This window comes from Schistocerca gregaria, chromosome 4, assembly GCF_023897955.1.
Source record: "Schistocerca gregaria isolate iqSchGreg1 chromosome 4, iqSchGreg1.2, whole genome shotgun sequence".
Lineage (NCBI taxonomy): Eukaryota > Metazoa > Arthropoda > Insecta > Orthoptera > Acrididae > Schistocerca > Schistocerca gregaria.
Window position 1 is genome coordinate 535,226,820 of NC_064923.1, and position 13,925 is coordinate 535,240,744.

Below are 13,925 nucleotides of genomic sequence, written 5' to 3' on the forward strand. Positions count from 1 at the left end.
CCATTTCTTCTCGTACCAATGACAATAATTTACCAGAGTAAATAGTTTCAAGTACAATTTGCATGTTAAGAATAATGTTTACTAATTGCAGGCTGGTTTTGTTAGTGGTGAATGTGTCACGTGGAAGGAAGTAATAGAGAAAAATCAAATTCTATCGCTACAACCTTTGTTTTAGGACTGCGTTTATATCTGTTTTTTAGTAACTTTAATTCCTTCTTGAAAAACTTGACCTCAGTATTTTCATTTTTACTCTCACGCGGATTCGAATTTACATGTCACTTCTAAATATCTCACCTTCCTCCATCATAGCAGCCTTAAAGTTTACCGGTAAATGCTATATCAGGAATTTAGATACGACAGATTTTTTTCGAACTCAGTCGTTTCGTTTATCACTTTTCTGTTTAAGATAACACCTATTCACATTATGACACATGCTTTTGCTGAGCAGAAGGCTTACTCATCTTTGCATTTAACTTCACTGATGCCAGTAACATCTAACACAAATCTCAAATACGTCATTTGGCTTCTGTTAAGAAGAACGTCATTATTAACACGAGATGTGACAGCTGTGGTGACTCTTTGTAGTCTGCAGGTCATATCTGTAGTTTTCTGTGTCGGTTTTCTATGTCTGTTAACCGATGTGTTTGGCACTGTGGACTGTTCCACACTACATGGCAATACCATTCCTAAACTTTCACCATTTCATATCCCCCCCCTGTTTCGATATTATCTGTAAAAAAACATAAAAAATGGTATTTCATATACGACAAGCGATGATTGAATATTGAAAGAAAACGTTTCCGAAAAGTTACAGAAATTCACTAATGCGAAAAAAATTTAATACTACAATATTAACGACTTTGGTGATTGCATGCAATTAATGAAAAGAATCTTGTTGAAAATCTTTTGCACTACTTTTCTATTGACGTTTTCAGCTACAGTATAGGAGATTGAGCTCTTTGTTAAAAACGAAACCTATATACATAGCTGTAATTTATTCCATTACGCTCCAATCTCCCATTCATGTCTCTTTTTTAAATTTTTTATGTGCTTACCTGGATCGGTGATTTCTTATAAACAGTGATATCATGCGACAAGGTACTCCACAAATATGTGAATATCAGCAAAGTACCGTGATACAAAGTAATTATTTTGCTTTGTATCTGAGTTGGAAAAGCAGATAGGAATATATGACGATGTTTTCAGATGTACGCCGTTCATGTTGCTACACAGCTAGCAGCTAAAGCTACAGTAAGCTCTAGGGACGAGATAAACGTGCAGCGAAGTTGATTAATGTTTGTAAATGAAATTTCACTTACAGCAAGGACTAAGGAGAATGCTTTGTCAGTCCTTCCACTTTAACTGAACTGATACTATCACTGCCTCGCTTTAATTACGCTGACAATGGGTGCTAACCTGCGGTACGAGCTATCCTATCAACCGGCATTACTTCGTAAGTGATTAATGAAAGTTATCTAGATGCTTATTGAATACTAATCACCACGTAAGCCAGTTCTTATTATTTCACTGCCTAATAACGTGCTTTACCAGAATTTTTTTGTCCGGATAAATATCAAGTGTGTAACTACAGTCTAAATACTGCAAGGATATTCATGGTTGCATCAAACTTTAAAACAGGAGCGAGTTCAAAGAAAGCGTCCGTAATGTTGGTTCATTAAATTATTTCATAACGAGACGTTACACTTGATTCGACGATTCAATGCATTAAGCCCACTTTTCGATTAAGAATGTACATAATTTACCATACCCTGTTGTTACACGTTATAAGAAACGTCTCCACTAAGCTGTTATCCCGCCTTCACTGGGGTTGCAAAGATTATTCGTATGGCTAGCGCCCGTTTATATGATGAGGCAATCTACAGCATTAAACCAGATCAATGAGCCCTCAAGTCTAAAGAAGGCAATACATAGAAACAGAAGTCATTTAAACATTCCTACCTTAATATATAGAAAGAAGTTAATTTTCTTCTCAAGATTCACCTCACAGGTAACCCAAATCGTAACTTTTGAAGACATATTACGTACAGACAACATTGTTAAATATTTTGTACGTTTGAACAATTAGCTCCTAAAGATATCTTCGTTTTTATGACACACAACCCTCGAAAGCTCGTTCTTCCATTCAACAGAAACAGTTTCTTGTGTAAATTTGAATAGAAAAGTAGTCCTCAACAAAAGTTCTCGGGATTTTAGGAAAGTATGACTAATAGAGGCACTTTTCTGTCATGAATAGCGATTTCATTTTTGTCCCATTTGTATTTCACAATGTTTGTATAATGCAGAGAAGGTGAGGGATAAATCAGAGACAATACCTTACAGCAGTATTCCCAAGTCCTATAAAATAAGACTGAAAACCATTGTTTCATATTAGTAACAGTGAAAAAGTATGGTTATCGCTACAGCTGTGAAACACGATTTAGAGTTAAAAAAACATACCAAAATGATTATTCCCAGTGAGCTTCAAACACAAAATATACTGACATCCACAAATCGTTCAAAATTAACGAACTAACAGACAGGTAACAGCTCGTGTATGATTGTTCTGCCAAGCGTGGAAGATACCAGACACTCGAAAAAAAAGAAGAAAGGGAGATTCAGTTTAAACACCTTATCTATGATGGGGTCAACGAAGATGGAGTACAAACTCAGCTGACACTTTCACAAAGGAACCATTCATGTGTCGACCTCTGTCGATTCAGGGAAATAATAGAAAGCATGAATTCGTATGGACTGACAAGCGCCGGGCGTGGTGGCCGAGCGGTTCTAAGCGCTTCAGTCTGGAACCACGCGACTGCTACGGTCGCAGGTTCGAATCCTGTCTCGGGCATGGATGTGTGTGATGTCCTTAGATTAGTTAGGTTCAAGTAGTTCTAAGTTCTAGGGAACTAATGACCTCAGATGTTAAGTCTCATAGTGCTCAGAGCCATTTTGAACTGACAATGGTTTGAATGAAGTGTTCTTTCATTGACGTACATCAACATTAATTATTGTAATGTTTTCTTCCGATGTTGAGACTGATTACCGTTTACAATGTAAGCAAAATGTCTGTGTTTGGGAGACGAAGTGTTCTATTTGACATCAACCTATGAATAAAATAAGTAAGCAGCTACAGAAAATATAGAACGAAATAAACGTTCAGCTGAAATAAGCACAAAGTGGTGTCCACAAATTTCTAACTTCTGCAGATTTTAATAAGTAATAAAGATTCTTCTCTTTAAAGTAATCATAACTAAACGAGTTTCTAAAAAAACGAAGTAGCAAGGTGATTAGCGCTTTTAATCATACTGCAAGGTTAAGTGCGTTCACAGAGTTGCAGTATGTTGCTTCCCCACTGCAGATGTGTTATCTTTCTAGTGTTATTCCGTTACGGTAAGTGGAGTAGCAGTAAGGGTCCCATATTCGTAAACTGCCATGCTTACGTCAATGATTTCATAATGTGTGCGCTACAACATATGAATATACCTAACATCCAAGACGGCCATCCGGAATTTGTTGTTGTTTGTTACAGAGACATGTCCGTGTAGCTAAGACCTATATAGTGCCCGTTCTCCATTTCCTGTGATTACAAAAATTAGCACACTGACATATAATCGATACGATATCAAACGGTATACAGGTGGGAACTAAGCTGTTATCTAAAGTGTATTCCTAAACATTTCCGGTCATCGCCTAAAACTAATGGCCCAAGGCCAGATAGTAGACGAAAACCACTTGCAAGGGATTTCGCTATCGCTATAGCACAGGTCAGTCTCGCTCTCCAAACAGCCAGCAAACAGTAACAAGAAAGACCTCTTATCGCCAAACGGATCCTACTGGCCTTGAAATCTGTACCTGAGCAGCAAAGCAAGATGTCTGTAAGAACTGACCGGAATGTTTGACCAATGGTTTACATAGATCGATTTATAATTGTGCTGTATGTCAATAAATTTCTCAAGCAATCCGGAGAGATGCTGGTCTTTACTTGTTTGCTAACGTTTCCACTTCGCAGAAACTTCTCCGTTATTGCGAGTATGTGCAACTGCAGTGCACTGAATTTGACGAAACGAAATGATTAGTTGCAGCACGTTTCTCTGGCTTAAGGCTCTGTGGCTCTCATACACTCTTGTGTCACTTGAACAAAAAAATATCTTTGCTGTGGAACATTACACCTGCACTCCTGCACATTTCCTAACTGATGCCATTATGGAACCCTGAGACCTGGGACCACGTAAGTGGTGTATTAATAGACACTGAAGCGTAGAGCGTATCTCCGATCATGTCATAGGGATGACACTCTGTGTGCTTCATCGTCCCTTACTATGCTACTCACAAAATGTCTATTAGATAATGAGTGAACCTTAAAACAGCGGAATCAGTGGAATTGGGCGTAGTATCCTAGGGAAAAGTGATAGTAAATTTTAGAGACAATGGTCCGAAAACATTTCATATTCATTTTCTTACGGCGACATTCAGTCTCAAGGAAATGATGGAAAGGCAAAGCATGTATCAAAAGCCACTGTTGGAACTGTATAATGTCATGCGTAACTGCTCTCGGATGGATTTCCCTGTGAGATAGACGCTGACGGCCAAGTTGTTCGCTTTTTGTGTGATGTTGACTCACCTGTAAATGGGCGAGTTGAGCCCATCTTTGTACCAGATGACGAGGTGGACCGTATCGTTGGCGATGGGTGGGACAATGTCGCACGGAAGCTTGGCCACTCCTCCCTGGACGGCTTGTGTATCCGTCACCACAACTGCAACACAGAAAGGGCGCGCGTTACTCACCACATGACTGGAACGCGCAGTACTTCTTGCAAACCTAGTTACATAACTACACTGATATTTCGCAACACACGGTTTCACAGAGCATATTAAACGTCAAATTTCTTAAAATATTTCGAGATATAAGAGGCGAACGACGGAAATGAGGTACTGTTGTAGCCTCCCTCTCATGTAACTGTCTCTGTAGCGACAGCATGAAGTGTAGGAAACTAAGGATTACTTTTGAAAAGGAACTAAAAATTCAAGGAGATGAAATGAAAGCTTCAAACGTGGATATCATTGATATTATGTCATTACCTATAGTAACACTATAGTTTACCTAAGTATCCATGGACCCATAAGTAGCCAGCCGGTGTGGCCAAGAAGTTTTAGGCGCTATAGTCTGGAACTGCGAGACCGCTACGGTCGCAGGTTCGAATTCTGCCTCGGGCATGGATGTGTTTGATGTCCTTAGGTTAGGTTAGGTTTAAGTAGTTATAAGTTCTAGGGGACTGATGACCTCAGAAGTTGAGTCCCATAGTGCTCAGAGCCATTTTTTGAACCCATAAGTAGACGACTGTGGAAGTAATTGTGGTTCTATCCACTTGCCTAGGAGACCTCATAAATATTAAACATTCATCCATAGGCTGGCCAACAAATAAAAGTTGCTCCTCAAACTAGAATTTTTGTCTCATCTCTAGTGGTGTATCAAGTTCTGTATACTACTAGTTATTGAACTGTGCTTGGGTTGCTGCATTAGTAACTTGAAACCTCCGAGACAGATCAGTTCAAAGCGAATATTTTTTTCACCCATCGTACACATTACTCATCTTACAAATGAGGCGTAAGTGCCTCCTGTCTACAAAGGATTCCACGAGAGTGCATAAACAGTGCTAAGTTTGCCATTTTTACTGTTCGTAGAAGGGATGTTCTTTCTTATACGGCTATAAAAATGCTTGTTCTGGATTCAAGAGACCTACTCGTTATTTTCACGAGCTGAGATATGGTCGCGAATTGAACAGAGACCCCAACAGAGAATACATTTCCTTTTGTTCACGTCTATGGTCACAAATTTTTTGTCATCAGACTGCCGGTTTCGGTCTCTAATGAGCATCTTCAGATCTGTTTCATAAAGACATATCCTAATATACTGGAGCCTTAGTGACATCGTCTAATACTAAACATAAAATCAGCGCTAAACATTAGGACATGCTTTCATAAAACAGGTCTGAAGACGGTCATTATAGACCGAAACCGGTAGTCTGACGACAAAAAAATTTGTGACCATAGACGTGAACTCAAAGAAATTTATACCAGTTATTGATAACTCCACCATTTCATGGGGCCTGATCCCTTTCAGGCAGTCTAGTGAAGCATCATTTACTTGTAGCATCTTAGAGCCTCGATTCTGTCAACGAGGTGTGTTCACTTGGTATTTTGAGATGTTCTGATTTATAGAACAACCATTTTGTACCCGTCAACTATCTTCGTGTCTGATATATTCCTGTTCGACACACTCATCTTGGATGACTATATTCTTAACCAAGCTTTCTCTGTAAGGGTAAAACTCTCACGTACGTTGAGTAGGAAAAAGACTGCCATTACGTTGTAAAATTTGATAATTGTCTGTCTGCGGCTTTAATTTTTCAGATGATGTTGGCTAGTTCCACGTACATGCTGAGACTATTAACTTATTGGCTTAAATCTTCCCTACATTGGCAGCTGATAACACATACGAGATATTTGAAATCTGATCATTAACTGCAGTTTATCGTTTGATGGTTTTATCTACTTCGGAAGCAAAAATATTTGTCTTTTTGTCACTACCTTATTTCGGCGTACATCCCACAAACTTTGTATCAAGTAAACGTTGAATTGTACGGTCTGTGTTCTTTATTTCGGGTGATCACTATGTCATTAGCTGCTTTCGGAGTAATCACTTGAGAATGAAAGATTTTCCATTCTCGTATCATTTGATCCAAATAGGTGTCACATGATAATGTGACTATTTTTTATTGTTGCTGCGTAAGTTCGTAGCGTTTTTATTTTGCATTTGGTAATCCGATTGCTTTGAGTTTATGTACTGACTTTCATATTTTATTTGCAGTCCGCTGTTGCTGTTTGGGTTTACGTATAGTCAAAATGGTTCAAATGGCTCTGAGCACTATGGGACTTAACACCTGTGGTCACCAGAACTACTTAAACCTAACTAACCTAAGTACATCACACACATCCATGCCCGAGGCAGGATTCGAACCTGCGAGCGTAGCATTGGCGCGGTTCCGGACTGAGCGCCTAGAACCGCTGGACCACCGCGGCCGGCGGTGACAGTGAGTGGAACGGTGGACCCTAGAAAATGGAGTGCCAAATGGAAAAAATCTGAATATTTCCGACTTATTCTCCTGTTTCAGTTCAGTAGAGGGGCGACAGCAGCGAGAAACATTTGCACCATCTACGACGATACTGTCATTGGACAGAGCACGGAGAGAAAATGGTTTTCTCGTTTGAAGGAGGTTCGTTGTGATTAGTGACTCCCCGCTTTCTGGAAACCATCGGTGTCTGATGAAGATGCATTAATCTACAATAATCCACGTCTTTGTAATTGAGAACTGGCAGATTTAATGAAATGTGATCATTCCATCATCGTGCGACATTTGAATGCAGTAGGGAAGGTTCAAAAATCGTGTGAACGGGTACCGCATGCTCTATGCGAAAATCATAGAAATCAGCGAATGGCCCTATGTGCAGCGCTGCTTGCTCGTCATCAACTGGACTGTGAACGACACAGACCATTCCTATTCTGAATCATTAGCAGTGATGAGAAATGGCGTCTTTATGGTAACAGAAGGAAACGAAACGAGCGGCTGAGCCCAAACAAAACAGCAACTCACTCTACAAAGACCTGCGCGAATCCGTAGGTACACTACTGTCCATTAAAATTGCTACACCAATAAGAAATGCAGATGACAAATGGATATTCACTGGACAAATAAATTATACTAGAACTGACATGTGATAACATTTTCACGCAGTTTGGGTGCACAGAACCTGAGAAATCAGTACCCAGAACAACCACTCTGGCTGTAATAACGGCCTTGATACGCCTGGGCATTGTGTCAAACAGAGCTTGGATGGCGTGTACAGGTACAGCTGCCCATGTAGCTTCAACACGATACTACAGTTCAAGATTAGTGACTGGCTATTGTGATGAGCCAGTTGCTCGGCCACCTTGACCAGACGTTTTCAGTTGGTGAGAGATCTGGAGAATGTGCTGGCCATGGGTAGCAGTAGAACTTTTTCTTTATCCAGAAAGGCCTGTACAGGACCTGCAAAATGCGGTCGTACATTCTCCTGCTGAAATGTAGGGTTTTGCAGGGATCGAATGAACGGTAGAGCCACGGGTCGTAACACATCTGAAATGTAACGTCCACTGCTCAAAGTGCCGTCAGTGCGGACAAGAGGTGAACGAGACGTGGAACCAATGACACCCCATACCATCACGCCAGTATGGCGATGACGAATACACGCTTCCAATGTGCGTTCATCGCGATGCCGCCAAACACGGATGCGACCATCATGATGCTGTAAACATAACCTCGATTCATCCGAAAAAATTACGTTTTCCCATTCGTCCATCCAGGTTCGTCGTTGAGTACACCATCGCAGGCGCTCCTGTCTGTGATGCAGCGTCAAGGCTGCAGCGTCAAGGGTCACCGCAGCCATTGTCTCCGAGCTTATAGCGCATGCTGCTGCAAACATCGTCGAACTATTCGTGCAGATAGTTGTTGTCTTGCAAACGTCCCCACCTGTTGACTCAGGGATCGAAACGTGGCTGCACGATCCGTTACAGCCATGCGGATAAGATGCCTGTCATCTCGACTGCTAGTGATACGACGCCGTTGGGATCCAGCACAGCGTTCCGTATTATCCTCCTGAACGCACCGATTCCATATTCTACTAACAGTCATTAGATCTCGACCAACGCGAGCAGTAATGTCGCGATACGAAAAACCACAATCACGATAGGTTACAATCCGACCTTTATCAAAGTTGGAAACGTAATGGTACGCATTTATCCTCCTTACACGAGGCATCGCAACAACGTTTCACCGGGCAACGCCGGTCAACTGCTGTTTCTGTATGAGAAATCAGTTGGAACCTTTCGTCATGTCAAGAGGTTGCAGGTGTCGCCACCGGCACCAACCTTGTGTGAATCCTCTGAAAAGCTAATTATTTGCATATCGCATCATCCTTTTCGTATCGGTTAAATTTCGCGTCTGTAACACGTCATCTTCGTGGTGTAGCAATTTTAATGCCCTGTTGTATATTAAGTGGATTAAACCTAAAACGCACCCACAAATGAAATCATAGTGCACATGGTATTGGCTGTTGCGTGAAACACAGAGGCATGTGCTTTGGCCGCAGCGGCTGGCGACTCTCCAGCAAGGAAATCACGGGGCGGTACGGCGATGGAGCGTCACCTGGTACGGCGAGCCGGAAGTGGAGGTGGTGTGTGGCCGCAGCACGGCGGCTCTTAACACGGAGTCTGCGCGAGATCTGCCCCACACGAGTCGCGCACCGCAATTTATAGCCTAATTCCAGGCGGCCCGGCGGCGCGCAGTTGAGAATGTGTTGCTCTTATTGCATACACGGCGCTGCCAGAGAGCTCGCTAACACTCCCGTATAATTGCGAGCGGAAATTGCCTATAAATTGCACGCTGTCTTTGCGCTTTACTAAAATATTTGGAACCTTTTTTTCCTCGCGTTTCTGCTTGCTTAGGCTGCTAAATACTGTAGGCTTTTTTTTATTGCTTTTAATTCTCATTTAAAGGTGCTGAGCTCTCGAAAAAGCCTTACAGTATCGTTGGTTCGTGTATTCTGAGTGTGAATAACTTTCTGTGTCTGTTGTTTGATACAGAATTACCAGCTCACTAACACACCGCAGTGAATGAAAATCAATTTAAATGAAGGACTGAGAAGCAGCTGTTAAACCAGTGTAAACATAGGAGCGATGGTCATGAAGTCCAAAAATAGAGTTACCTAATTAATTTTCTGTTTGTTTGCTCGTACGCGTCTGCAGTTCTGGTACACATTAAAATCCCCTCCCCAGAGTATTGTGGCAGGCAGCTAGAGAAACCAATACCAAATGTTGCACCCTAATGATAAAGTGAAGGCCGGCTGTAATATTTGCTTTTACCTCTCCTGGCGGCGTGCTATGGTACTGTGGTGTGGTGATTTCTGCGTGAACCAGGACTGCGGATGTGTATGAACAAACAAACAGAAAATAAATTAGATTCAAATGGCTCTGAGCACTATGAGACTTAACTGCTGAGGTCATCAGTCCCCTTGAACTTAAAACTACTTAAACCTAACTAACCTAAGAACATCACACACAACCATGCCCGAGGCAGGATTCGAACCTGCGACCGTAGCGGGTGCGCGGTTCTAGATTGTAGCACCTAGAACCACTCGGCCACTCGGGCTGGTATAAATTAGGTAATTTTATATTTGTTCCAAGAGATCAACTTTATGAGTGCTGTATGTTTTTAGATTGAGTAGTACTTACAAGAACAAGCTATTAATGCAAATTTTCCCCTGCACAACAGGCCAGGTATTAAACTGTGGACACGTGGTTACAAAACAGATGGTCTATACCGTCAGGCGTAGTCCACTTAGTGGTGCAGTTACGACAGTGCAGAAAACATTATGTAGTAAATTATGTGCAATGATTGCGGTAAGACCGTTCGACACAGAGAAGAATAACCATCACACTGACGTGTGTCCATATTAAAGTACCAGATATAAAAATATCTGCACTTATAACCGTTACAACCAGTATAACTTTTTATTCTCGACTTCAGCTGAGGTGTGACCCGATTTCCTGTAACATCCCTCACAGACACAAGCGTGTGGCCAGGATGTGAGCTTTGGGGATTTAGAGCAAACGAAGGATAATTTCTTATAAAATAAGACTCGCAGCTATTCAGAAGCTTAAGCAGCAAACATGCTAATGTTACCATATCATAATAAGTACCTACTGCCTACAATGTGCTTAACTGAGACAGTATAGTTTGGAAGAGATTTATTCAGGGCATGTTACGTTCCAGTACATGCGAATACTTTTTTATATTATGTGAGATGCTTGCTCTCTCGGCAGTATCCATCAAAAAAATATTCTCGGGTTTCTAGCAGCGTCAAGTGATTAACTGTCCACGAAATCACTTACGAAAAGCTTTCAAAGAAAACGGTTACTACAACAGACAAATTCCGCAAGCAGTTTTGTCTAATTCACGAAAGCAGAAGGTCTTCGAAGAAGATACGAATAAGAATGCTTTTTTACCGATTTGTGGCTGAGTAACAAGAAAGATTAGCCGGCTTCTGAAGAGGCAAACAATTAACACAGTCTACAGGCCCCCGCCAAGATGTGGCAACGAATGAAGCCAGTGGAAGATGATGTAAACCTCAGAACAAATGGAATATACAGAATACACAGTGTGAGTGTCGGCAGTTTTATGTCGGCCATACTGCCCGCACTAGTGACCGCTGCCATGAAAAATTAGCTGTAGCGGAACACGTACTGGAAAACCGACACAGAATTGCATTCGACAGAACTTTTATTATTAAACGGACCAACGGCTTCTGTGATAGCTTAATAAACGAAACAATAGAGATCAAAATATTGAACGCTACCCTCGATGAAGGCTTTGGTTTGCAGGTGAGTACTGTCTCGGGTCCCGTGATTAGGGAGTTGATGGGGGCGGGGCGGTCGAGCCACTAAACAATACCATGTATGGTGCGAACCTGAGAGACTTCACTGGGAACGGCGCGGCTGTGTAAGAACGTACGACAGTCAACCACTCGACAGTGGCAGATGAGACTTCTGCCGAAGGTTCGTGGACTGTTCACCGCTTGAGGCGGCTTGAAATCCGAGGGTATTTTATTAACTTTTTGTATTGTTCTTTTCAGCCCCTTTTTTTATCTGGTAACACGAGGGTAGTGTGAGGAATTGAAAGCACATTGTTACTGGAAGCTTTTGGAGCGTGGAGCCTTTTGCCATTTTCAGCTGTGAAGAGAACAGTGGTGAATTGCGAGACGGTTTTGAGACTGCACTACAAATGACTCTCGGTACACTTGCTACTAATTAATATTTATTAGGAGCTCTGGTTTCCCTGAAACTGATGCTCAGTAGTTACTTTATTTGTGTGGTGGCGGAGAATGATGTTTCAGTGTGAGAATACTGGGTTGCCAGAATTAGTCTGAAAAGCTGGTAATGGTGTTGCAGAGTACGCTGTACCGAAAAACGACTGCTGAGGAAAAAAAATCGATATCTACATCCGTTTCCGATTTAATTGTTTCAAGTTAGACAGGCATGCCGTTGCTCGCCAGATACACTTAGTGTCTTTGGCTAGATAACGATCCTTACTTCCGTCGCATGTCCAATTTTTTACCATTCTGTTGTTCGATTTTAGGAAATGAAATAAAGGACATGTTTTGGCGACACCGTGTCCGGAAGGCCACTTGAAGAAGCAACATGCAACACCTGACTGCCTTAACTTCAGTGCTAATTAACTCGAGAGAGACGCAACGTATAGGTTTTTTCTTAAAAATTATTTGTGGGCACAATCTATCTAGGAAGACCCTTACAAGATTATCAGGCAATTTCTGATCATCTTCTGTTACCATTTAAGGGTGGGGTGCAGTTAGAGTGGCAGCGCAACACCTCTCGTACGTACTTTCCTCGATACGTACGCCTTGACCCAGAAAGTACTTTGAGAGACTCAAAGTTTTGAAGATATTCTAAGTTTCAGAACGCAGTTTATAAACGTTTTCTTCTTTGTTCACATATCACAAGGCGAAAAAGAGTGTAATGATCTTAAACAGAGCGAATAACGTTAGTGAAAAAACAATGTGACGAAATTCACAAACTGTTAATATCAGGATCATTAAGACAGCAATATCTCAGTTGAACAAAGATGAGGGAGAATTTTATGCGTGGTCTTCTCGGAGAAATGATCCAGTATATTGCTTAAAGCAACTTAGTGAAACATTATCGTCTTTTGTCTCAACAGCTGTACCAACCTACTGTCACAGATCAGCTAGAGTAATTCTCATATTAAAAGGTGTACGATGAGTGTTGCGTAGCTAATGTTTGCCCTGCAACGTACGATTTTTCGTCCTTAGAAAGCCTAAAAGCACAGACTGGTGTAACGAGAGAGACTGGAATCAAACGGAACAGCAGGAAATTCACTCTCCTTCTTTATTGTTGTTAATAGCGGAGCGGTAATTGCCTTAGAGCCACTCCCCACCGCACATATCAGATGCAAACAAATAGCGCGCTGAAATTGGTAGTCCGTATCTAAAATGACGTGGCTAGCATAACTGCACACGAGCCGGAAGGAGAGTTGCATAACCGTGCCACGAGCAGGAAGGTAGTTGAGCGGCATCAGCAAGTTATTACTGATCACTCTACAATTCTTCTTTTTGATTCCCAGTTATGATGCTGAGTTTCCCGTTGTTCTCATCTCTTTTACTTCCCATTTTTTCGTCTGTCTTCGATTTACTCACAATTCATATTCAGTATTCATTAGACTGTTCATTCCGTTAAACATATCCTGCATTCTTCTTCATTGTCACTGAGGACAGCTATGGCACCAGTGAATCTTATCAGAGATATCCTTTCACCTTGAGTTTTAATTCCATCTTCAACCTTTATTTTAGTTCCGTCGTTGCTTCTTCGATGTATATACTGAACAGTTGTCTTGTCCTTCCAGTCTTATTCTTCCTTTTCGGTTATTGCGCGTACTGTATACAACCCGTCTTTCCCTATAGCATATCGCTATTTTTTCTCAAAATTTCGAACGTTTTTTCTAGGTCGACAAAACGTATGAACTTGTCCTGATTTTATTCAGTATTGCTTCCAATATCAACAGCAAAGCCAAAACTACCTCTCTGGTGCTTTTTATCTTTCTTAAGGCCAAACTGATCGTCATCTAGCACATCCTTAATTTTCTATTCTTCTGTATATCATTCTTGTTAGCAAAGTATCCATGAGCTGTTAAGCTAATTGTGCGAAAATTTTTGCGCTTGTGTGGGTGAAGATATATAACCAGGCTCATAAATTATAAACACAATCGTGAATATTATTTCTGTTGTTACGTCTCTAA

General features: G+C 41.3%; 1 protein-coding gene across 3 annotated transcripts in view; it reads right to left on the reverse strand.

Annotated features, from left to right (window-relative positions):
- LOC126266744 (nephrin-like) overlaps positions 1–13,925 on the reverse strand; it is a 644,568-nt gene that overhangs the window by 269,871 nt on the left and 360,772 nt on the right. For all 3 annotated transcript variants that reach the window (XR_007548914.1, XM_049971245.1, XM_049971246.1), the window contains exon 2: positions 4,622–4,754. Coding sequence is in view for 2 of the 3 variants with exons in the window: in XM_049971245.1 (XP_049827202.1) it covers positions 4,622–4,754 (133 nt within the window). In the remaining variant the exon portion in view is untranslated. The remainder of the gene's footprint in view (positions 1–4,621; positions 4,755–13,925) is intronic.